The 25,771-nt window shown below is 38.7% G+C and overlaps 1 protein-coding gene across 1 annotated transcript in view; it reads left to right on the top strand.

The window, feature by feature from the left end:
- The first annotated feature begins 2,316 nt into the window (after positions 1-2,316).
- The window catches only part of RABEP1 (rabaptin, RAB GTPase binding effector protein 1), a 110,643-nt gene continuing 87,188 nt past the window's right edge, over positions 2,317-25,771 (top strand). Inside the window, exon 1 of the mRNA XM_028534697.2 lies at positions 2,317-2,566. Within this exon, the coding sequence (XP_028390498.1) occupies positions 2,533-2,566 (34 nt within the window). The 5' untranslated portion in view covers positions 2,317-2,532. The remainder of the gene's footprint in view (positions 2,567-25,771) is intronic.

Raw genomic sequence — 25,771 nt, forward strand, 5'->3', positions numbered from 1 at the left:
CTGTCCCTTATTGAAAGCCAGAGAAGTATGGTGCCCTGACCCTACTACCTGGTCCCTTCCTGCTGTTGAGAATCTGGGTTCCAGCATGACAGAGAGAGAGAGGGAGAAAGAGAGAGAACCAATGCAGCAGCTGATGTGACCTGGTCAGGGCAAAGTGTAGGAGAGTATCACCTCCTGTAACCTACAACTCTGTGACTCTATTAATGAAGCACAAAATGAGTGCTTTCCAGCAGTTGCTTTGAATTTGCTAATTTTAAGCATGTAACCAGCAAATACTGCAAAATATTTGTCACCTAAACTACATCAAAGTTTGTGCTTCTCAGATTCATAAATTATCTATTCTACTGTTGATGAAGATTTGGGTTACTTATGTATTTATTGTATTACACTGCTATGAATATCCTTGTATGTGTCTCCTGGTGCACATGTGCAATGTAGTTGGTGACTAATTATTTTATGTGTTTAAATCTTATTGCCAATTTCCTTCATAACATAAAAACCATCTCTTTTACACTTAATAAAAGCTTGGAGCACACATGTGTGGTTGCCTCTCACATACACCCCACCAGGGACCTGGCCCACAGTCCAAGCATGTGCCCTGCCTGGGAATTGAACTGGTGGCCCTTCAGTTTGCAGGCCAGCACTCAATCCACTGAGCCACACCAGCCAAGGCTCTTCTAATGTATACCTAAGGGTGGAATTGCTGAGCTTGGGGGTTTAACTTATAGATATGAAAGTGTACATAACTCTTACATCTCCTGTCTGATTTGAGAATTGTTTTTCAACCATCTCCTTGGCCTGGGGAACTCAAAGTATCCAAACCTGCAGCCTGACAATTTCTGAGTGATGGTCTTGAGGGTCTGGCTTCCGGTTCTAATTACCAATGACAGTTTATGTGCCTCTTACTGGAAGGAGCCCCTTCTGTTAAGGTCATTCTCAGCTGCTATCTTTATGGCCCCTGCCTCGTGTTAGTCATCATAAGACAGAGGAGGCACTGGGTTGCCCTATCCTGGACAAAGGTCTCCTTGCCAAGCAGGGATTTGTTCACCCAGGAAAGTCATTTATGGAGAAGAGGGTGTGGGGGCAATGACCCTGTTTGCTCTCTCAAAGGCATACTAGCCATCTGAAGATATTAACGGCACAAAACACTGGAGTCTGTATACAGGCCCTCCCATAATGTTTGCAAGATTTAGGGCAAAAGTACAAATAGATGTCACATGTCTACTTAAATTATTTAAAATTATAAATCACTTCAACTAACTGTTAACCTTAATGTAATTGTATTCTACTTTGATGAATGTACATCTTTAATGATGCAGAAGAGCTGGTTCAAATTTAGAATTCCTGGCCTCCTCAGATTTATGCTCTTGAATGAGTGGTGAGGGGCATGCAGGCCTTGGCCCCACTGTTGACCCATAGCCCACCTGTCTTCCCACCTCTGTCCTGCACTAGGGACCTGTGAACACAGCAGCTCAAATGTCCAAGTGCTGTGCTACCTACCCCAAACACAGCTGCCCCTTAGCCACTTTTAGGGATGCCCTGACTCTGCCCTAGAGAGAATGGACCTGGGGAAGAGGACACGGCATCCAGCCATTTGTGGAGGGACTTCTGGGGCTTGGGGTTCCCAGAACTCGGTCCTCAAGGAGGGGCACAATCCCAGGTGGGCCTGTCCCCTGGAACTTGTCGACTCACCCAGTGGGAGGAGTGTGGCCGGGGTAGTCTCTAAACTATGGGCCTAAGACAGGCAGGCTCCCTGGTTCGTGTATTGATGTAAAGGTAGTACTGTCTGCATATCACCTCTCTCTTCCCTCCAGTGCAGGGGCCGTGTCTGGCTTTGTCCTCAGCATTTACCACTGGCTTCCAAGTCACATTGTGCATAGGTGCATTGTGGAAAGTAAGTCTGTAACAGTTCCTCACGTTTTACCTCACTTAAAATCTTAGCTATTATGCAAATGAAGGCTGTGAGGTTCAAAGGGGTTTAAGTGACACTCCCAAGGTCACACAGTTAAAAAAGCTAGAGGCTGAATGTGCACTCACTTCACCACCCGGCCTTCTTTTTATTATTTTTCCTTTGCCTCTGTTCTGAGGCGGAGCCCTGGAAGCAGCCGCTCTAAAGTGCCTTTCTCGCCGCGGTCTCCCTCTTGCACTACCCTCTAACCCTCATTCTCCTCCCCTACTCAACCTCGTCTGCCACTCTCTCAGCCTCCTCCGTGGCGTCCGAGCCTCCCCACCCCTAGGTTCCCTATCCCCTCTCGAAGCCCCGCCCTTCCCCTCAGGGCGACGTCACGTGCAGCCCCATCCCCCGCGCCTGCGCACCGCTTATTTCCCGCTGTCAGGATGAGGAGGCGGAGGTCGGCGCTCGGGTCCGTCTCTGCCCGCGGCTGTGGCGGCACCGGCGGCTCCAGCCTTAGCGGTTCCTCCCTGGGCGGCGGCGGCGGCGGCTGGGTCGACGCTGTCTCCGCCAGCTGAGCCCGCGGGAGCTCGGGACGCCGCTTCCCCGCCCATCCCCTCCCCGAGGCCCGCCGCCTGGCCATGGCGCAGTCGGGCCCGGCTTCTCAGCCTGACGGTGAGGCGCCCACCATGGCTGGCGGGGCGGGCGCGGCCTGCCCGGCGCCGCCGGTGGCGCCGGTGTCGCGGTGGAACCTCCGGGCAGCGGGGAGGGTGCGCGCAGCCCCGGGGGCGACCCAGTCGGGCTGAGGCGGGAGCGCGCGCGTTCCGGCGCCGGCTGCGCGCGAGAGTGGCGCGGGGGCCTGGGCGGCAGTCTCTGGGGAGGGGGCGGGAGGCGCCGGCGGCAGCGCTGGCGGAAGGCGGAGGGAAGGGTGTGGGGAAGCTGCTGGGGACCTGGCAGGAGCTGGGGAGCGTGGAAAGGGAGCTGCCGTGGAATAGCCGTGGGGCCGGCACGTGGGTTCTGACCCTGGGGGGAATAGAAACCGGGAACGTGCTATATTCGTTAAAGGAAAAAAAAAAAAAAAAACCACCCCATTGGTTATGTAGTGCTGGTGTGCCCTTGTTCCTCCCCCAATCCATGGTATCCGGGCGCTTTGCACCCAATTTGGTGCCAAAACTAGTTGGGATCAGTAACGGGATTGAGTAGTGTTCCTGGAGAGTCTCTGTGGTTTCATGGTAAGTGCTGGGGCCTTGGGAGTCTAGAGGGCTTCTGTCCTTCGCTATAAAGTTATGGACAAATTTCTTAGATTCTTTGAACTTCAGTATTTTCACTGAGTGAAAAGTTAATTCATGCCTGTATGTTTTATCTATAAAGATGGCAACATGTATGTGTGTAAAGTGATTAGTATTTTGAGGTTATTGAGGAGAATGGTGTTTGAAAATACTGAAGTGGGGGAAACGTGTCTTTTATAGCACTTCTTTTTTTTGAAGGAAAAGGACCCCCATCCTAAATAATCTCAGTTGGTTGTCAGAGTCCTTCCTGACCTTGGAAGCTTTAGCGATTGACCACATCCTTCCAGGTTTTTACTACCTGGAGGAGTTATGTTTGGAAAGAATGGACTTGATCTTTAGCAAGGTCTTACACTCTTTCGTTGAGAAAGTTCTTTTAGGTGTATTTCTATAATCTTGGGTGCTAAGCTTCTTTTAGTGTGAGTGGAATGCTGGTTTATAGTGCTGGGCACATAGTAGGCACTTAAAACTTGACTTTGTCTACGTTTGTCTCTTAAAATAACTTTTATTAAAACCTTACTCTTTGTTCTTGTTTTTGGGGAACCTGAAACAATGTTATCAGATTTCACAGGCTACTTTCTTAGAAGTGTGCTTCAAAGTCTGTTAGCCTGTAGTTTTAGGTTTTGTTAGTTGCCTCAGGAGGGATGTCCAGTCCCCACAGGTGAGGGCACTGCCTGCTGTTTTCCTTTCGGCAGAAAAGAAGGGAGGCATTTCTTTTTGGCTTTCAGAGAGCGGAAACTGGCATGTTTTCAGACTACATTTTAATTCTCACCTTTTGCATTTGGTGTCAGGGAAGAAAACTGCGTTTTCCACAAACCCCTCTTTGTTACTGCAGACAGAGGCAGAATACAGAGAGGTCCAGGGACTTCTCGTTCTGATCTGGAGTGGTAGGTATGCTTAGCTGGTTGCTGCCATCTCTTGAGTTGCATGGAAACAAACTCTAGGGCGGCTCAGGTGACATGACAGTCTGGAATCAAAATTCCCTGTCTCTTTCAAGATGTGAAATGGTCTTCGTTGTAAATAGGCAGAAGTGACTAAGCACTTGAAAAGGTTAGGAAAATTCGCTTTAGGAAATCTTGTGTCTTAACTATTCTTAGTACAGGTTTGTTCCCTGTTTTTCGAATCTTGTAACTATAGGATGTTGTTTAGTTTGCATTGATTACAGTATTTATTTTCAATTAGTGTAATAAATGAGCAGCCACAGCTACTGTTTACAAAAGGATAGAGAATATGGTATGAGTGCTCTGTGTCAGTGTCTTCTTAGAAGTTCATCTTGAGGATTTGAATTTTTTCTTTAGCTGAACTTAATATAGGTCACTTCCTAACATTAGCTTTAAACACTAGACTTTCCTAGCCTGCTGATTAAAAAAAAGATTGTAGAATTCTTTTAGTCAAACTGACAATGAAAGATAACTGCTTAGTTTTGCTTTTATCTCATTTTAAAAGCAGTTGTCTTTTATATTAACATTGTTGAAAAATTTTCAGTTACAGTTGACATACAATATTATATTAGTTCCAGGTGTACAATATAGTGATGAGACATTTATATAACTTACAAAGTGATTACCCTGATGTCTAGTACTCATGTGATACCATGCATAGTTGTTACAATATTATCGACTGTCTTCCCTATGCTATACTTTATATTCCTGTGACTGCATGACAGTTTTTATATCTGGCAATTTGTATATGTTAATTCCTTTCTTCTTTTCACCCATCATCCCAGACTTGACTTTTTTTTCTTTTTTGGCATGTCTGTTTTCATGGAGATATGGTAGGTTAAGAAAAGAATCGATTTGTGTGCAATTGACAGGATGAAGTATAATAATTTTATTCTCTTTGATTTCTTATTTTGTAAACTTTTCAAAAAGTTTTGTTCTTTTTTTGGTGAAACATCTTTCTTTTCTCACTTAGAATAAAAAAAATAAAGTAAAACCAGATCAAAAGCTTCTAAGATACAGTTTAACTTAGACTTTAAAATTAAAAATTTGAAGATTTTTAACATTATATATATTTGTTGAATTATCAAGGTAAAATGGAATAATTGGTTGAAATTTGTTTAGCTATTAAAGTTACATTTTCTTTTTAAAAAATTTATCCTTGCCCGCGGACATGCTCATTAATTTTAGAGAAGGATAAGGGAGAGAGAAAGAGAGGGAGACTAACATCAATATGAGAAACATTGATTGGTTGAGAGGTAATTTTGCCCTGATGTGTGTGGCTTGGTTGGACATTGTCCCTGTAACCCGAAGGGTCTTGAGTTCAATTCAGGTCAGGACGTGAGCCTAGGTTGTGGGTTTGGTCCCTGGTCAGAGGTCGTACAAGATGCATCCAATAGATCGATATTTCTCTCTCACGCCTGTGTTTCTTTCCCACTTTCTCTCCCTCCCTGCCTTCCCCCCTCTCTAAAATTAATGAGCATGTCCTTGGGTGAGGATATAAAAAGAAAAGGTAATTTCAATAGCTAAACAGATTTCAGTTGATTATTCCATTTTACCTTGAGAATTCAATGATTATATATAATGTTAAAAATCTTCAAATTTTTATATTTTAAAATCTAAAGCATTTGGTCTGATTTTCTTTTTTATTAAAAGACACTATCTTCTAAAAAGTATGTATATTAAGTGTGTCTTTTATTTCCCAAGGTTACCACTATTAAGTTTTCAGTTCTTCTTGACTTTTTCTATAGTTACACATTCTACTTTTTCCCCCTGTCCTGAAATGGACATGGTTTACATCAGCAGTTTTCATCACATGGCACACATAAACTTACTACTAAAATTCTGCAACACACCAAAAAACACATTTTTTGCCAATGTGAAAAAAAGTTATAATTTTGGTTCATTCAGGCTGGACAACTATTATTTTGTTGGCTGATGACATTTTTTTATTTGACAAAGGGAAAGGAGGTCAGTGCCCCTGACTAAATAGACAGGTATTGTATGTTTAAAATTTTTTTTTGCTGCATACTGGTTGAAAATTGGTTTATATACATAGGTCTGCAACTTGTCTATTTTACTTCACAAATATTAGCTAAAAAACAATGTTAGCTATAATTATTATATACTTGTAAATGGTTATGTGGCCAGGTAATGTGCTATAAGCACTGCATGCATTATTTCAGGAAATCTTTGTATTAGTAAGGTGAGTACTATTGTAATATTATTGTGGTTCCTATTTTATTGATGAGGAAACTGAAGCCCAGAGAAGTTAAAAGTGCCCAGAGTTATATAGCTAGGAAGAGGAGGGAACCAGGATTCAAATCCAGATCATCTGATGTTTGGGCCCTCTTGTCTATTTACTACATCATGAACTACTTTTCAGGTCATTGTTATAGATCTGCCTCATTCCTTTTACAGAGTATTTCATCACATGCATGTACCATGCATAGTTTATGTGCCTATTTCTCTGTTGATGGACAAGTAGATTGCTGTAGATTTTTTTTTCATTATTTTATAAGCAGTGCTGAAATTGATATACTTTTACATACTTTTCAGGTACTCTTCTGAAAGAATACTGAATTAAAGGGCATAAGCTTTGAGTGGTTTAAATTTTAATGGCTATTGCTAGTTTACTCACAAAAGAAGTAGCAGTTTCCACATCTCCAATAATACATGAAAGGATGGATTTCTTTTACACTCCTACAAGCCCTGGATAATGTTAGTTGTTTTGAATTTGTATCTTCTGATGGGTTAAAAAAATGATATTCTTCAATTAACAAATGTCTCCATGTCTAGTCTATGACAAGCCCCATGCTGGGCTCTAGAAAGTGCAATAACCAACAGAACCAAACCCAGTTCCCATTTCTAGGTAGTGAATCAGATGCTATTAATTAGATAAACCCACCAAATAAAACTGTTCCACAAATATAAGTGTGTACTATTTGCCAGGCACACTTATAGGCATTTGGAATACATTAGTGGGCAACACAGATAGTAAGTAACCCTGCCGTTGTGTGGAAGAAGCAGATATTAAACATCAAACATAAGCAAATGGTATGGATTGTTAGGTGATAAGTGCTTATGGGAAAAAGAAAAAAATAGAGCAGGGTAAAAGGAAGGGTAGTCTGGTGTCAGAGTAGTTTTATAGACAAGATGACATTTGAGCAAAAATTTGAAAGGGGAATTAGCTATGAGGGTATATAGGAGAAGCGTGTTCCAGACAGAGGGATCAGTTTTCGTAAATGTCTAAGGAAGGAGTGTATATTTGGGAATGGCATGGAGGCCATTGTGGCTGGAATGAAGTTATTGGGGTTGACTGTGGGGGGAGAGAGAGGGAGAGGAGTGTAGTAGGATATGAAGTGACAGGTAAGTGGGGTAGGGACAGATCTTCTTGGGCCCTACATTGTAGGCAAAAATTAAATATTGGCTTTCACTATGGTGAACCATTGAAAAGGTTTTGAGCATAGGAGTGATGTGATCTGACATGTTTTAAAAAAATCACTCTGGCTGCTGAATTGGCAGTAGAGTAAAGGGAGATAGAGAAGAATTAATCCAGGGAAAAATTGTTGAGGCTTGGACCAATAGTATATTGACTACATTCTGAAGGCATGGCCAGTAGGATTTGGATTAGATATGGGATGCGAGATAGAGGAGTCAAGGATCACTCAAAAGGTTTTTGGCCTGAGCAACTTGGAGAGGTACACAGTGCTATGAATGCCTATAATTGAGGAGTTGGACCCATTTAGGGAGGACAGGAAATGTTTCTGAGGACGTGGTCCTGGACCTGAGATCCAATGGATGAGTAGGAGTTCCTCCCCTTACCCCCTACTTTTTTTTTTTTAAAATAAGCAGGATGAATAAGAGAACTAAAGAACAGTCTGTGTGTCTGCATGCCTGAGTGCCTGGTGTAGAGAGAACGAGAGGGTATGAAATAGGTATGGGCTGGTCTGAATGGGCTTCAGCCCTAAAGCTGTAGAGGAGCCATTGGAAGGTTTTAAGCAAGTAGGTGACATGAAGGCTTTTTAATTTGTACTTTCCTCATAGTAATTATATGTATTTTTTCTTTTGTTGTTCAGAAAGCTTTAATTTTTATATAGCTCTGATCATTTTTAAAATTTATGATTTCTAGGTTTCTCATCTTGCTTAGGAAGACCTCGAGTTCCATGTTTATTATTTAAGAAAGCCTTCATTTTCAATAATTTCATAGTTTTGTCCTTTATATTTAGTAATTTAAATCATCTCGAATTTACTTATTTTCAAATTTAAATGGAGTATTTAATATAAAGAATTATTGACTACACAGATTCCCTAAGAGAAATAGAAGACTAAAGAATACAGGAATAGCAGATATAAGAAGCAGTTACTACCCGTAGGGCTGAGGCAGATCACGCAAGCAAGGAACAAATCTTCAAGATGCCAGTCCCAGAACTGAGGTCCAGACTTTGTTGGTGAGGGTGCAGCTGTGGCCCTTTGAAGGGCAGAGTTCATTTTGGCAGAACTTGCTGGAAAGCTGGGTTTTGGTTTGCTGGGGGAAGCTGCCTGCATCTTGAAGTTAGTTTTGATGTAACATAGGGATCTAATTTTATTTTTCTTTTAAATGAATAGCCAGTTGTCTTAACTCCATTTATTCAATAAACTGTATTTGGTTTATTAGAACTTTATCAGTCTCTCAACCACTAAACTTGCAGATGCTTGATCAAAGACACAGAAGCACTGTGCTTACCTCACAGTATTTTATAAAAATGTTTATTGAGTTTATTAGGGTGACATTGATTAATAAAATTATATAGGTTTCAAGTGTACAGTTCTATCATACATCATCTGTATATTGTATTGTGTGTTTACCACCCAAAGTAAGGCCTTTTTTGGCCACTATTTATCTCCCCTTTTCCACCCCTTGTGCCCCCCTTTCCCTATAGTAATCACCATACTATTGTCTGTGTCTATGAGATTTTTTTGTTTTTTCAGTTTTTTTGGTGGGGGGCTTAATCCCTTCAGCTTTTTCACCCAGTCCCCTGACCCCCTCTCCCCCATCCCACTAACAGCTGTCAGTCTGTTTTCTGTATCTATGAGTCTGTTTTTTTTTTTAAGATTTTATTTATTTATTTTTTTAGAGAGGAAGGGAGGGAGAAAGAGAAGGAGAGAAACATCAACATGTGGTTGCCTCTCACACACCTCCTACAGGGTACTTGGCTTGCAACCCAGGCATGTGCCCTGACTGGGAATTGAACCAGGGACCCTTTAGTTCTCAGGCCAGTGCTCAATCCACTGAGCCACACCAGTCAGGTCTGCTTTGGTTTTGTTTGTTTTATTTTTTAGATTCCACATGTAAGTGAAATCATATGGTATTTTTCTGACTGGCTTATTTCACTTAGTATAATACTCTCCAGGTCCATCCATACTGTTGCAAAAGGTAAGATGTCCTTTTTTATGGCTGAGTAGTATCACTCCAGTATCCCAACATACAATGGCCTGAATTGTGTAATATACTTTAATTTGTATGACTTTCCTGACTACCTGTGAATGGAACTACCTTTGAATCTTAAGGGCTCCGATTTCTAAAATAATTCGGTTGCATCATGCACTAGGTTTTTATCCAGTGAAAGTTGATGTGCTCTTGTATGATCATTAAATTGAGTTTAGTTTTCATAGGACTATTTAGGAAATGTTTATTTTTCTGTTTTAGAGTTGTGCTAGGTAATGTGGAGGGGATATGGAAATGAATGAGATGTAGGTTCTGCTTTTAAGAATTTTATGATCTAATGGAGGAATGGGTCTTAGGTTCCCTAATGTGAACCAAGGAGGGGCCTAAACATAGAAGATAGTTTTCCTCTGTTGGAAGAGCTGTGAAGGAAGGTACCTTTATTCAGTTTTCTTATTAGATACCTGAACCTCTTCTAAGTGGTAGTCTGATTTTGATTTGAATGCCTCTGGAGAGAAGGAACTCTCACTACTTTCTAGTTTTGACTAGTTCTGATGTTTTGTTTATCTTTTGATTAAGTGCTAACTTGCCTCACCATAACTTCTACCCACTGGTTTTAGTTCTCTTCTCTCTAGGACCACACAGAGGAAATCCAAGGCATTCTTCTTCATGTTGGCCTGAAGAAATTTGATGATAACGTTATGTCCTTCCTAAATATTATTTTTATTTCTCCCATCAGATGGTTTGAAGCTTCTTAACATTCTTTTAATTCTCTTTGAGACAGATTCCAATTGTTAATGACTTTTGGTGGTAGCTGGTTTTTCTGTATACAGACAGATGTCATTGAAAGAAATTCTAAAGACTAGTTATAATCCCCCATTTTACAGATCAGGAAACTAGGGACTAAAGAAGTAGAAGTGATTTGCCTTGTAGTATATCCAGTGCTCCTTTCGTTATAGAGCTTAAAGTCTAGTGGTGAATACAGACAGATTCCATGAGGAAAAGGCATTTTGTCTGGCTGGTAGTAATATCCCCAGCACAGTGCTTATCATAGAATAAATATGAGCTAAAGGTATTCATTGAAAGTCAGAGCACTACACACAGCTACAATAATGTGGTAGCTCTTCCCCATTTACAATATTTGACAAAATGTAGCAGGAGTATCTTATGTCATTCAGGAAGTTCAGTTAACATAGGTACACTCCCTCCATTCCATCCTCACTGCACTCCAAGTTATATCAGAGAAGGTTGTGTTTGAGTAAAACTTAGAGAGCTGTGTAGAATTTTGACAGATGGAAATGATGCCTTGGAGAAAGATGTTAGAGGACAGTGAGAATCTTTGCAGGGTGTGAACTGAGCATCTGCAGTGTGAAGTGAGGTCTGAATAATCTGGTGTTGTGGGAACATGTTTAGAGACAGTTTTGAAAAGGGATTGGAATTGAATGTTGGAAAGCTTTGCTGCCAGCAAAGGAGTTTGTCTTTTTCTAGATGTTGTGGCTAGGTCTGTGGTTTGGTTTTAAGGCAGAAGGTTAGCTAAGGAGATTGGTTAGGCTGTGCTGTGGCCCAGGAGAGAGATGATGGGATTATAATTTATGTCAGTGGGAGTAGAGAAAAGGAAATAATAGATGTGAGAAATACTGTGGTGGTAAAATGACATCTTGCTAAACATTTGGTTTGGGGTGCAGGCAGGAGAGAAATTGAGGATTCTGAGAAAGTAGATGCTGTTTATCCATGCAGGCAACCAGTAGGGGAGTAGATTTAATAGTAGAAAGTGGTAAATTTGGTTTCGGTATCTTGATGTGGAGTACTAGTGGGATAGTCATGTAGGAATACCTAGTAAATAGCTGGAAATGTAGGCCTGGAGGTCCAGGAAGAAATCAGGGGTGTAGATAAAACTTTTGGTAGTCAAACACTTAGAAATCATCCAGAATGAACACTTCTCTTTGCTTATATTTATTGAATGATGGGCCTTGCGTTGGGGCTCTTACATCAAAAGTACAGGCTAAGAGAAAGGCCACAGATAAAACGAATGGATGGAATGAGAATGAGGAAACCAGTGATTAATCATAAAAACAGAATTATGAGGAAAATTAGTATTAGAAGTCAGTATTACAGCAAGTTGGAAGGAGGAAGGGGATGGATGGTTACTAGTAGTAAGTGTTACAGAGAAGTCAAATGAAGACAAGTGATCTCTGAAGTCAGTAGTTAAGGCATCAGGTCCTCTAAGAAAAGAGTTTCAGTAAGGAAGAAGTAAAATAGGTAGAGGCAGCATGTATAGACTAAACTTTAAAATCATGGTGATGCACATACAAGTAGGCTGCTCGAAAGTGGTGATAGGATTGTGACAACGTGTGTGTTTATGTTTTAAGAATAGAGATTTACCCTGGCTGGCGTAGTTCAGTGGATTGAGCACGGGCTGGGAACCAAAGTGTCCCAGGTTCGATTCCCAGCCAGGGTACATTCCTGGGTTGCAGGCTATAACCCGCAGCAACTGCACATTGATGTTTCTCTCTCTCCCCCTCTCTCTCTCCCTCCCTCCCTTCCCTCTCTAAAAATAAATAAATAAATAAATCTAAAAAAAAAAAGAATAAAGATTTAAATAATTGTAGATGCTGGAGGAACTGCCAGTGGAAAGGGAGAGCCTAAAGATACCAAGGCCTCTGAGGACTTGAGATCAGGTAAGATGGATCAGGAGCTTGAATGTGAAAAGGAGAGACAGATCTCATCCTCCAGAACAGAAGAGAAAAAGGAAAAGATGAGTGAGAAAGGTAGAGAAAATTCTGAGGTAGAAGAGAAACTGACTAAATAAGTACATATGTAGCCTCCATTCTTTTATTCATTTATTCAACAAACATGATTTGAGTATGAACTGTGAACAAGGCAGACAAGGTGCCCATTCTCATGGAGGTTGTAGTATATAACTAGTACCATTCCAGATGCACAGGAGAGAAGTTAATTCATCATATACATTGAATACCTTGGGCATTAAGGCTTAATTTTGTCATGCAACCTGGGTTCAGAAAGGCTAGTAGAGTAGTAACCACAGGATATGATTGGGTACTTACTGTGGGAAATCTGAGGAGGTGGAAGGAGTAAATCATGATCTGTGTTGCCATTCCTTTGGTTATGGCTGTTAAAAGCCAAGACAAACTTGATATTTACTATTTAATCACCAGTTGATACCTGCTTTCTCTAAACTCCTGCTGCTTTTGTTACCTATTGGATTGGCCAGAAAGTTTGTTATATTTTTTTTCTGTACAGTGGCTCTGGTAGTGCTTAGTGCTTAGTTGTCTTTAACTTCATTCAAAATATTTTGTTAGACTGTATGTGACAGCTGTCATATCAGTGTGCATTTAAAAAAACTTACCAAGTTGGTGAATTTTTGTGTAGCCATTTTAATATCAAAGATGGAAGAAGATACACAACATTTTCAGCATATTATGCTTTATTATTTCAAGAAAGGTAAAAAACACAAATGAAAGGCAAAAGAAGATTTGTGCAGTGTATGGGCAAGGTGCTGTGACTGATCGAATGTGTCAGAGGTCGTGTAGTTTCTTGGTACTACTGACCTTTTGGCCAAATAATTCTTTGCTTGTGGGGCGGTCTTGTGCATTGGAAGACATTTGGCAGCACCCCTGGCCTCTGCTTGCTATAGTCTGAAACTACCGCTGTTTTTCATTTTATTGTGATCCTAGTAAGCCTCTGTAGAGAGTAGCAAAAGAGACATTAACAGTTTAGATTCATCTCTATTGTAAAAATTTGTTCTGCATTTATTTCTAACATGAAAATATAGTCTTTCTAGAACACTTCCATTTTCTGTGTAACTGTATTAGAAAATTCCTGATTTTTTTGGGCCCAGATCAGTTTCCTACAACTTCTGCACTTTGGTTCTGGCCTCTTGAATGAATTAGAATTAGGCTATTTTCACTTCCACACAGAAGATCTTCAGATATTTAAAGAGCTTTCAATCTCGGTAGTTTCTCATATGAAGATTCTATATACCCGCACCATTCTTCTTGACTTCCTCTGCTAGGGTAGCCAGATATCCTAATACCATGTAGTTTGCTAGTGCTCTTCTCAAAAAGGTGTACTTAAAATTGTTGACCAGATATAAAACTCTATGTGACTTAATGGAAAGAATAGCAAAAATAGTGCTGTGTATTGTTTTTAGCATTTACTATATAGGTCAGGTGTTGTGCTAGGCACTGAGGATACAAGTATAGTTACAATTTTTAAAAAGTTGATAGACTTTATTTTTTAGAGCAGTTTTTGATTCAGAACAAAATTGAACAGAAAGTACAGTTTCTTTTACCCCCTACCCCTGTAATACTCTTTCAGTGTCCACATTGCACACCATTGTACATTTGTTACAATTAGTGAACCTACACATCATCACCCTGAGTCCATCATTTACATAAGTCTTCACTCTTGGTGGTGTTCATTTTATGGGTTTGGACAAATGCACCATGTCATGTATTCACTGAGCATTGTGGTATCATATAGTATCCTAAAAATCCCCTTTGTTGCATTATTCATCCTTCTTTTTCCCTAAATCCCTGGCAACCACTGATTTTTTTATTGTCTCCGTAGTTTTGCCTTTGCCAGAGTGTCACATAGTTGGAATCAAACAGTATGTTGTTTTTCAGATTGGCTTCTTTCACTTAGTATTGTGCCTTTAAGGTTCTTTAATGTCTTTTGGTGGCTTGATATCTTATTTCTTTTTAGCAGTCACTAATATTCCATTGTATGGATGTACCAATTTGTCTTTTGCCTTGAAGAACATCATGGTTGCCTCTAAGTTTTGGCAATTATGAATAAAGCTGTTAAAGTACAGATTTTTGTGTGGATGTTAAGTTTTCAGCTCATTTGGGTAAATATCAGGAGTGTGATTGCTGGATCATATGGTAAGATACGTTAAAGTGGCTGTACCATTTTCCACCAGTAATGAATAAGAATTCCTGTTGCTCTATTTTGTCAGCATTTGGTGGTGTTTGGTTTGGATTTTTGCCATTCTGGTAGGCGTGTAGTAGTATCTCATTTAAAAATACATATTTTATTTCTTTATTTTTAGAGAGAGGGGAAGGGAGGGAGAAACATTAAATTGAGAGAGAAACATCAATCTCTTGCCTCTCGCACACACCCCAACCTGGGACCGAACCCAGAATCCAGGCTTGTGCCTTGACTGGAAATCAAACTCGTGACCTTTTGCTTTTTGGGATGTGTCAGAGTGTATCTCACTGTTTTAATTTATAGTTCCCTAGTGATGGATGATGTTGAGCATCTTTTCATATGCTTATTTGTCATCTGTATATCTTTTGTGAGGTGTCTGGTCAGAATTTTTTCTCATCTCTTAATTGGGTTGTTCATGTTCTTATTGTTTAGTTTTAGAGCTGTTTATATATTTTAGATAACAGTCCTTTGTCAGATATATCTTGTGGGGGTGGTTAGTTCTATTTATTATTCAAACATGTTATTTTTATTAAAAAATTATATTTTATTGATTATGCTATTACAGTTGTCTTGATTTTTCTCGTTTGCCCCCTTCTACTCAGCACCCTCTGCTCCCTCAGGTAATCTCCCTACCATTGTTCATTTCTTTGCGTCATGCATATAGGGTCTTTGGCTATTCCATTTCCTATACTGTACTTTACATCCCAGTGGCTATTATGTAACTACCTATTTGTATTCTTAATCCCTTCACCTCTTTACCCATTTTTCCACATCCCCTCCTATCTGGCAACCATTGAAATGCTCTCCATATCCATGATTCTTTGTCTGTTCTTCTTCTTTGCTTAGTTTGTCTTTTATATTCAATTGTTGATAGATAGGTATTTTTTGCCATTTTATTGTTCATAGTTTTGATCTTTTTCTTAAATAAGTCCCTTTAATGTTTCTAATAATATTGGTTTGGTGATGATGAACTCCTTTAGTTTTTCCTCATCTGGGAAGCTCTTTATTTGCCCTTGAATTCTAAATGACAGCTTTGCTGAGTAGAGCAATCTTGGCTGTAGGTCTCTGCTTTTCATGATTTTAAACATGTCTTGCCAATCCCTTCTAGCTTGTAAAGTTTCTTTTGAGAAATCAGCTGACAGTCTTATGGGAACTTCCCTGTAAGTAACTAACTTTTTTTCTCTTGCTGCTTTAAGATTCTCTCTTTGTCTTTAACCTTTGTCATTTTAATTACGTGTCTTGGTGTGGGCCTCTTTGCATCCATCTTGTTTGGGACTGTCTGTGCTTCTTGGACTTGCATGTCTGTTTCCTTCACCAAATTAGGGAAGCCTTTCTTTCACATTTTTTCCAATAGATTTCCAATTTCTTGTTCTATTTCTTCCCCTTCTGGCACCCCTATGAGGCGAATGTTGGACCTCTTGAAGTTGTCATAGAGGCTGTTTATACTATCCTCATATTTTTGTATTCATTTTCTTCTTGCTGTTCTTTGTGGTTGTTTTCTGCTTCCTTATGTTTCAAAACATTGATTTGATTCTTGGCTTCATCCACTTTACTGTTGTTTCCCTGTAACTTGTTCTTTATTTCAACTAGTGAATCCTTCATTTCTGACTGGATCTTTTTTATGCTGCTGAGATCCTTGCTAAGTTCCTTGAGCTTCCTTATATCCAATGTTTTGAACTCTGCATCTGATTGCTTATCTTCGTTTTGTCTAGTATTTTTCTGGAGTTTTGATCTGTTCTTTCATTTGGGCCATGATTCTTTGTCTCCTTTTGGCAGCCTCCCTGTGTTTATTTCTATGTATTAGGCAGAGCTGCTTTGACTCTGTGTTTTGGTAGTGTGGACTAATGTAGTAGGTGTCCTGTAGGGTCCAGTGGCACAGCCTCCCCTATCACTCAAGTTGGATATTCAGTGTGTGCCCTTTGTGTGAGCTGAGTACACCTTCCACTTGTAGTTGAGCCTTGGTTTCTGTTGGCTGATCAATGGGAGGGATTCACCCAGGCCAGTCACCTTCAGAGACTGGCTGTGACCATTGACCACTAACCTCTGCCCTCTGTGGAGGATCAGCTGTGCAGGGCAGGGTGTTGGTGCTCTGAAGTGGTCTGTAGCTGTGCACTGGGTACTCAGGCCCTGGAGTTTCCTGGGTGGTGCAGTCTAATGTCAGTCCCCATCTGTGTTTTGCCTGGGCCACCCTACCTGAGCTGTAAAGCATTCTAAGGCAACTGTTACTTATGCTGGGCTTGGAGTTTCCTAGGCAAAACCAAGCTGTGAATCTAGGCTGGCTGCTGCTAGTGCTGTGCCTGGGATCAGCTGTTGCTTGTTTGAAAGGATTTAGGAAGTTGTGTAGCAGTAGCTGAGACCAGCCATTCATATGGAAAAGCTGCTTGGGTGGGGCAGAATCTCTGGGGGTGTCCACGGTGGGTCAGGTTGATGGAGTCTCAGCTTGCCAGCCCATATTTCTCCCTTCCTTCCTTTCTGTCTAAAAATAAAATATTTTAAAAAAATTTTCCTGACTGGTGTGGCTCAGTGGATTGAGTACTGGCCTGTGACCCAAGGGTTGCATGTGCCTGGATTGCTGCCCAGGTCCCTAGTAGGGGGTATGTGAGAGGTAACCACACATCGTTGTTCAGAGAAACATCTTTCACATTTATGTGTGAGAGAAACATCAATCAGTTGCCTTACATATGCCCCACCTGGGGACTAGGCCCACAACCTAAGCATGTGCTCTGACCAGGAATTGAACCAGTGACCTTTTCACTCTGCAGGACAATCCACAACCAACTGAGCCACACTGGTCAGAGCTTTTTCTAGTTTTTTAAAAAGTGTGTATTCTGATAACTTAAAAGTGGAATCATGCTACATGTGATGTCCTCAAGGTTTCTTTTATTAACTTTCTTTTTGATATAGATTATGCATCATTTTTGAAATCATTTTTGTGACTGCATAATATACATGTACTGTAATTTTTAAAGTCAGTCCTCTTTGATGAATATATGTGCCATTAACAATGGTGCAGTTACTATCCTTGTATGTATCTTTGTACACTTAAGTGTTTTTATGGGATAATTTCTTGAACTGGAATTACTGGGTCAAAGAATATGCAGAATTAAAAAAAAATAATTGATGCAGATACTGGCCAGCAGTATCCACGGCCACTGTGGATGGTTGAGATACGAGAGAAATACACATAGACTACCGTGACCCGTGGAGGCATAGGGATGGCACAGCCACTCTCTCAAGGGAAGAGCACCCCGCCGTCTTGCCTGAACTGGCTTTTATTAGGTAGTTTTGGGTAGGAATATGGATACAGCTTATTAACCATTGAGGGTCAAATAAATAGATAACATTCAAAGAGCTAAAAAGGGCTCACACTGAGTTGGGGTCTTATCACCTAAAAAACTACAGAACTTAAGGGGCTGAATTCATTTCCTGCCTGGGCCTTCATAATCTAATTAAGAGCATCCTCAGCAAAGCAGGTTTCACAGAATTTTACAGGCCTAATCATTCCGGGAAGTCCACTGTCCCCAGTGTGGATTGCACCACCCCTTGTCATTGTCACAGGCTTGAGTCGGGCAGAGGAGACAAAGGCAGCTGGGAGATTTGGATGTCTCACAGGCAGAATGAGGACTCAGGCTTTGTTAAAGCCGAGGGGCAGGGGTTGGTCACCCCCATTTTCCACAGCTTCCTGAGTATTTCCCTGAGGGCCTTCCCATGTGATTGTGCTTGTCTTAGATCCATCCTCCTCTGAGGAATATTACCCGTCATTGGCTAACCAACCAAGCAATGGGGGCCAGGCAAGGAGCAGGCAGCGCTTCTGTTCAGGAGCTAAGCTTGTCTCCTTAGTGTCTCCTGGTCTGGAGGTCTCTCACTCAGCCTTAGCCATGGGGGGTTACAGCTTCCTGAAACAAGGCAGGGCAGTTCCCAACAAATAATGGCAAGTGCCAAGTTCTTTTTCAAAAAGGTTTGACAGTTTATAGGCTGAGCATTAGGATATAAGAGGGCTCATAACACTTTAACAAAGGTTCTTTACATATGGGGATGTTGATCTCTTTTTTATGTGTGTAGCAAATGTAGAAAAATTTCTCCTAGTTTTTAAATTTTGAGATAGTCTGGCATATGGAAGTATTTTAATTTTTATGTGATTTATCAGTTTTTTCTTTCATGGCTTCTAGGTTTACTTCTACTTGTTTGTGTTATCATCTAGTATTTACTTTTAAATATTTAATCACGGGAATTTATTTTGATGTAAGGATTGAGATAGGAATCTAGCTTTGACTCTTTTTGGTTTGCAGGCAGGTGTTCAGTCCACTGAGCCACACCAGCCAGGGCGGCTAATTTCAAATGGCTAGCCAGGTGTTCTTGTACCATGTAGTGATTTAACCATTTTTCCTCATTGATTTTGAATCGCACCATTTATTATATGCAGAATATCCAAAATGCTTGAGTCCATTTCTTGATTGTATTTTTGTTCAGTTGATTTATCTATTATGGTGTCATACTACATAGTTAAAATTACTGTTTCATTTTACTTTCTGATGTTTTAATATTTTAAAAGCAAGGAGCCCTCATTTTCCAGAATTTTCCTTAGCTGTGCTTAGGTATGAAGTTATTCAGATAAAATTTGGAATGACCACATTAAGTCCACCCATCATCTTTAAACCACCCACTTCCTTGCACAAAACAAAACAAAACACCTTAAGAGAAGGCCTTAGAAAAAAACACCCCTCATCAATTGGGTTTATAAATTAAGGAGAACAGGTGTCTTTAACAAACATCTTTACTGGAAAAGTGCCTTATGGCACTTCAAATGCATTGTTATTTTTCCAAATTCTTTAAGGGTGGTATTATTTGTATTTCACAACTGAAAAGTTTAGTAACTTGCCCAGAATCCAGGTCCCTATGACTATTTTCATTTCACCCAACTGTCTTTCAGGTTAGTTTTAGTTAAATTTGCAGGTCACTTAAAGAAAAAGGCAAAATTAAAACAAAACCTCAAGTTTCTTCTTTGATCATAAAGTACAAAGAAAATGTATGAAAACTGGACCTATCCATAATTCCATCCATCCTTTTAGTGTTTTTCTGGTTATGTTTTAGATCTACAAATAAAAAATTTTTAAGTAGTTGCTTATTTGCAGATGTGGTTTGTATTCTATTTTTATTTTAATTATCACGTGAAGTTTCCTACCATTGTAAGTTATTTTTCAGAAAACATTGGTTTTAAGTCTGTAATTTAATCATAGAAATACATAATAATTATTTTTGTATCGTTGGCTATTTGATTATTTGTAAGATCTTGCTGTTAATAATTAAGGACACCAAAAGGAGACTTCTTATTTATTAATCTTTGATATCTTTGATTCTTTCCTAGAGAGCTCTGGGTAAAAAAAAGTATGAGGTTTTGATATCTGTATTGCCAAATTGCTTTCTAGAAATCTAGTTTTAGTTTACATATCTTCTGTTAGTGCTGATACCTGTTCATGTCACCTTGCCTTGTTACCATAAGTGTAGACTTACCTTTTTTTGCCTGTGCTATTGGCAAGAAAATTTTATTTTATTGCTGTTTTAAGTTGCATATTTAGTATGAAAATGCCTTTAAAAAATATATTGGCCATTTGATATCTTTAATTCATAGTTATGGGTCTTTGTCTTTTATTTATTACCAATATTTTCAAAGATTGTCCTTTGTCTTATTTTGGCTTTTTGGTAATTTATGTTAATTAATAAGACAGAGAAGTCTTAAGATTTTATTTGAGTAAACTTGACAATGCTTTGATACTTTTAGATATCAATTTGATATTCACTTAATGTCTAAATTTAAAAAATAGTTGGCCATTTTTTTTCAATATTATTTCAATTCTTAAGTTGTTTCTATGTGAGCCATATGTCAAGTTAGGTCTCCCATATCTTGTGTTTAAGTCATTCATTTTCTTTCTGCAAATAATAATTTTATAATTTTGGGTAAAATTTATACTGCCTATTGCAAACAACTCATGAAATACAGAAAAGCATGAAGAATAAAACTATGCTCACACAAAGATAATTTTCAGTAACATTTTGGTGTGTTATCCAGAATTTTCACATGTATATTAAAAAATATATTTAAAAAAATCTCTTAAAATTCCATAAAAATAATAATATTTATTTATTTTTAGAGAAATGTAAAGGGAAGGAGAGAAACATCGATGTTTGAGAGATGCATCGATTGGCAACCTTTAGCATGCTCCCAGCTGGGGACCTTGCCCACAACCCCGGCATGTGCCTTGACTGGGAATTGAACTGGCAATCCTCTGGTTTGCATGCTAGCACTCAATCCACTGAGTCACATCAGTCAGGGCCATCATACTTTTATAGGATGCTGTTCCCAATTAAATGAAGAGTTGTTCATGATATATTATTAAATTATAAATGTAATTTTTAATGACTGATAGTATTCCATTGTATGAATCCTGCAATGTGTTTAACTAATTCTTGGTAAATAAGTTAAGTTTTTTTCCTATTTCAAATAACTGTAGTAAAATCCACACACACACTCACACACACACGTGCAAATATTTCCCTCAGTGAACCCTTATCAGTTGTTTCAAAGGTTATGTATATTTGAAATTTGATACTTTGATACATTTACATTTTGCTGTATTTTATATCAGGCAGAAATATTTCTGTCTCAGAACGAACGATTGAAAATCCAACCCCTAGCAGTGTGAATAAAGGGTTTAGTTTTTGTGTGTGTAACAAGTGCAGAAATAAAGCAGTCCAAGCCTGGTTTAATTGCTCAAGGATGTTCAGGATCCAGATTTCTTCTATTTTCTACTTTCCTCTTCTGTGGGCCCATTTCCTCATACCTGTATTACTTTATTTTTTCTTGAAGACTTAGTTCTGATCTTTTGGGAATATTTATTTCTTTATATCTTTTAGTATTTTCTCTCTTTTAAAAAATCTTTTCTTAGTTTTATTTGTTGGGTTCTCTGCTCTAGGCACATGGATCATGTTAATATCGGACACTTTCCCTCCCCCCATAGCTATTTCCTCTTTTTTTTTTTTTTAAGAATGAAATTAAAAAATTTTTTTTTATTGATTTGGGGGTGGGAGAGAGACAGAGGCATAGACAGAGACACAAATATCAGTTTGTTGTTCCACTTAATTTATGCATTCATTGGTTGATTCTTGTACATGTCTTGACCTGGGATCAAACCTGCAACCTTTGCATATCAAGCTGAAGCTCTAACCCACTGAGTTCCTGGGGCACTATTTCCTCTTTAAATGCTTTAACTTTCCCCCCTTTGTAATTGAGATTATTTGGTCTTTTAATTTGCTTAACAAATTGACTACATTAATGGGCTTCCTAATATTGGACAGATTTTATACAAATGGAATAAACTCAACTTGGTTGCGATGGATTGTTGTTCTAGTAGGTAGCTGGATTTGATTTGCTAATATTTAAAACATTTTTTTGCCATTATATACATAAGTGAGATTGGCTTGTTGTTTTCCATTTTAAATGATGATACCTTGGGTTCTGGTATCTTGATCATACTGGCCTGGTAAAAATAAATTGGGAAACATCTTTTACTATGCTGAGGACAGTTTAAACACTGTAGGAAATATTTATTCTGGTAGATTTGATAAAATTCCTCTTTGATATTTCATAATTGTTTTTGTTATTTTAAGTTTTTAGATATTGACTTTTTCTGGAATTTTAACTGATACTTTGCATCAACATTGTTGCGATTAAATCTTTATGCATATCCATGATTACTTATTTAGGATAAATTCTTGGCAGTGAAATTGACTTGGTTAAAGAGTATACAAAAGTTTAAGGCTTTTGCTTTTGATTATATCATAGTCATCTGTCTTGACATACACAGTGAATTTGTTATAGTCAGATATGTTTAGGTGACAGACACAGAGACACTGCCTTTGAAAGAAGAGTTTGTTACCTGCAATTCCCAAGAGAAGTGGGCATGCTGTGCCAAGGCTACTCAGGGAAGCTAAGCACCAGGGTTGCTTAGGAGGCAGAAGTTGTTCAGGGGGAGCATGGCCCAGAGCTTTTATTTTGGTCTCCATAGGAAGGAATAGATGGGGCAATAGTTTGATAAGGAATAGTTTGAGCAAATTTAGGATTATATAGTTTAAATAATGTCAGTGGACTCTGGTCTAAAGAGGTCATCTCTGGTTGTCTGATACCTTGCCCTGGGGTTACTTTGGGCGGGGAACTAATTGACTTGGTGTGTAAGAGTTAGATAAAAGAGGTGGTTGGAGAATGGATTTGGGAATGATTGGTTTGTATATGATAGCTGTGTCCCTAGGTGTGTTTATTATCTGTAGGAATTAGCTAGCCCTGAGAGGGATACTCTTTTGCTGGCCAGCAGTGCCCCGTGATATCAAAACATCATAAAATATAGAAAATAAAAAAACATTAATACATAGTCCTTTAAGATTGTAGTACCTTGTCTACCAGCACTGTATGAGCATGCCAGTGCTAGGTAGTGGTATGTTTACTTTTAAAAACTGACCAAAAGTTAGCTGATTTTGGTGGGCAAAACATCTTGTTTAGATTTGTATTTGTTTGATTTCTGTTGGCACTTGGAGTTCTATAGCAAATGATCTATCTTATAATGTTTGTCATTATATTGATTGTTAAGAGCTTTTTGTACAAGGACATTACTCCAACAAGTCCAGTGGTTTTTTTTGTTTGTTTGTTTGAGGTTTTTTTTTTTGATGAAATTTTATTGCCATAAATTTGATTAATTTAAGCAAAGTGATCAAAAGAGAACAGGTAAAGGGATTGCGGGTTGGGGGTATTAATGTGGGCATTGTTATTGACTGTACAGTTGATGCAGTTGATAGAAACATCATATACCTATGGATCATGTTTACTCCTTCAGGAGCCGTAAAGATTGTATAGAAGCCGCTTGTGGATAAAATCCTTCCTCTTTATTGCCATAACCTGAGTATTTCTTGTTTGGTGATATGAAATTAAAAACATTTGTGTTTGATTATCGAGTGATCTGGTTGAGTTTGAGACACGAAATCAAATCATTTTCTTTTGCTTACTGTCATTCCCTATTAAAAAAAAGGAAAACACCCATAAATATTTTTAGTTTCAGTATTTACATAGTTTTGATAGGACTGCTGTGTCTTTCCTGTATTTCTCTAGTATGTAAGTTAAATTTCCTCTTTGTGAGATTGAGAGTGTTGAAAAGAACCTAAGCAGATACCCAAGGAAATGCTAAATAATAATGTCAAGCTGTTGAGGTGCTTTAGAAATTCAATATGGATATGAACTAGATGAACCTTAGAATTTTAGGATTGCAAGAGACTTTTTATACCCCTTCTAGTTTGTCACTGTATATCAGAAGTTGTCAGCCCTGTCAGTTTGTAACAGCTTTCTCACTTTTTGTCACTATTTAAAATTTTTTTTTGTATTTTTTTCATTACCATTCAGTTCCCTTATACACCCCCTGCCCCTGCAATCACCACACTGTTGTCCATATTTATGGATCCTTTTTCTTTTAAGCTTAATCCCTCCACTCCCTACTGCTCCCTCCCCCTGCCCCTTTGCTGTCATCTTACTCTCTATGAGTCTGTCTCTATTTTGCTTGTTCAGTTTGTTCATTAGATTCCACGTATGGGTGAAATCATAGGTATTTGCCTTTCACTTAGCATAATGTTCTCCACGTCCATGCTAAGGAAGGTAAACCTTTCTTCTTTTTTATGACTGAGTAGTATTCCTGTGTAAATATCCCATAGTTGTTTTATCCACTCAGTACTGATGGACACTTGGGTTGCTTCCATATCTTGGTGATTGTAAATAATGCTGAAGTGAACATAGGGGTGTTCATGTTCTTTTAAGTTAGTGTTTAGGATCATTCAAATATGTTCCCAGAAGTGGGATCTCTGGATTTGCATTTCTCTGATGATTAATGACATTGAACATCTTTTCATATGTCTATTGGCCATCTTTATGTCCTCTTTGGAGAACTCTATTCAGGCCCTTTGTCCATTTTTTTAATTGGATTTTTTTTTTGGTGTTGAGTTTTATAAGTTCTTTATAAATTTTGGATATTAATCCCTTATCAGATATATTGGCAAATACGTTCTCCCATTCTGTGAGTTGTCATTTTTTTGTTGATGATTTCCTTTGCTGTGCAAAAACTAGTTGATATAGTTCCCATTTGTTTATTTTTCTTTTGTTTCCCTTGCCAGGGGAGATGATATCCAATAAAATATTGCTACAAGCAGTGTTTGAGATTTTGCTGCCTGTATTTTCTTCTGGGGTTTTTATGATTTCAGGTCTAACATTTATGTCTTTAACCCATTTTGAATTTATTCTTGTGTGTGGTGTAAGAAGGTGTTCTAGTTTCATTTTTCTGCATGTTATCTGTCCATTTGTCCCAACACCATTTATTGAATAAACTCTCTTTCGCCCATTGTATGTGTTTGCTTCCTCTGTCAAATATTAATTGACTATAAAGGTGTGGGTTTATTTCTGGGGTGTCTCTTCTGTTCCATTGATCTGTGTGTCTGTCTTTATGCCAGTACCATGCTATTTTGATTATTATAGCCTTTTAGTATATAGATTTATTCTTCTTTCTCAGAATCGCTGTTGCTATGTGGGTCCATATAGCAACCTTTTGTGGTTCCATATAAATTTTTGAAATATTTGCTCTAGTCCTGTGAAATATGCCATTAGAATATTGATAGGAATTGCATTGAATCTATAGATTGCTTTGTGTGGCATGGACATTTTAAAGATGTTAATTCTTCCTATCCATGAACACAGTATGTGCTTCCACTTCTTCATATCTTCTTCAATTTCTTTCTTCAGTGTCTTACAATTTTCTGAGTACAGATCTTTTACATCATTGGTTTAGGTTTATTCCTAGGTATTTTATTCTTTTTGAAGCAATTGTGAATGGGATTGTTTTCTTAATTTCCATTTCTGTTAGTTTGTTATTGGCATGTAACTGCCAGATATTAATTTTGTATCCTGCAATTTTGCTAAATTCATTTATCAGTTGTAGTGATTTCTTGGTGGAATCTTTGGTGTTCTCTATGTATAATATTATGTCACCTGCAAATAAAGAGTTTTGCTTCTTCTTTTCCAATTTGGATGCTTTTTATTTCTTATTCTTATCTGATTTCTGGGACCAGGACTTCCAGTATTATGTTCAATAAGAGGTGAAAATGGACATCTCTGTCTTATTCCTGATCTTAAGGGAAACACTTGTAGTATTTGCTTGTTGAGTATGATGCTGCCAGTGAGTTTGTCATATACGGACTT

This window comes from Phyllostomus discolor, chromosome 8, assembly GCF_004126475.2.
Source record: "Phyllostomus discolor isolate MPI-MPIP mPhyDis1 chromosome 8, mPhyDis1.pri.v3, whole genome shotgun sequence".
NCBI classification, from domain to species: domain Eukaryota; kingdom Metazoa; phylum Chordata; class Mammalia; order Chiroptera; family Phyllostomidae; genus Phyllostomus; species Phyllostomus discolor.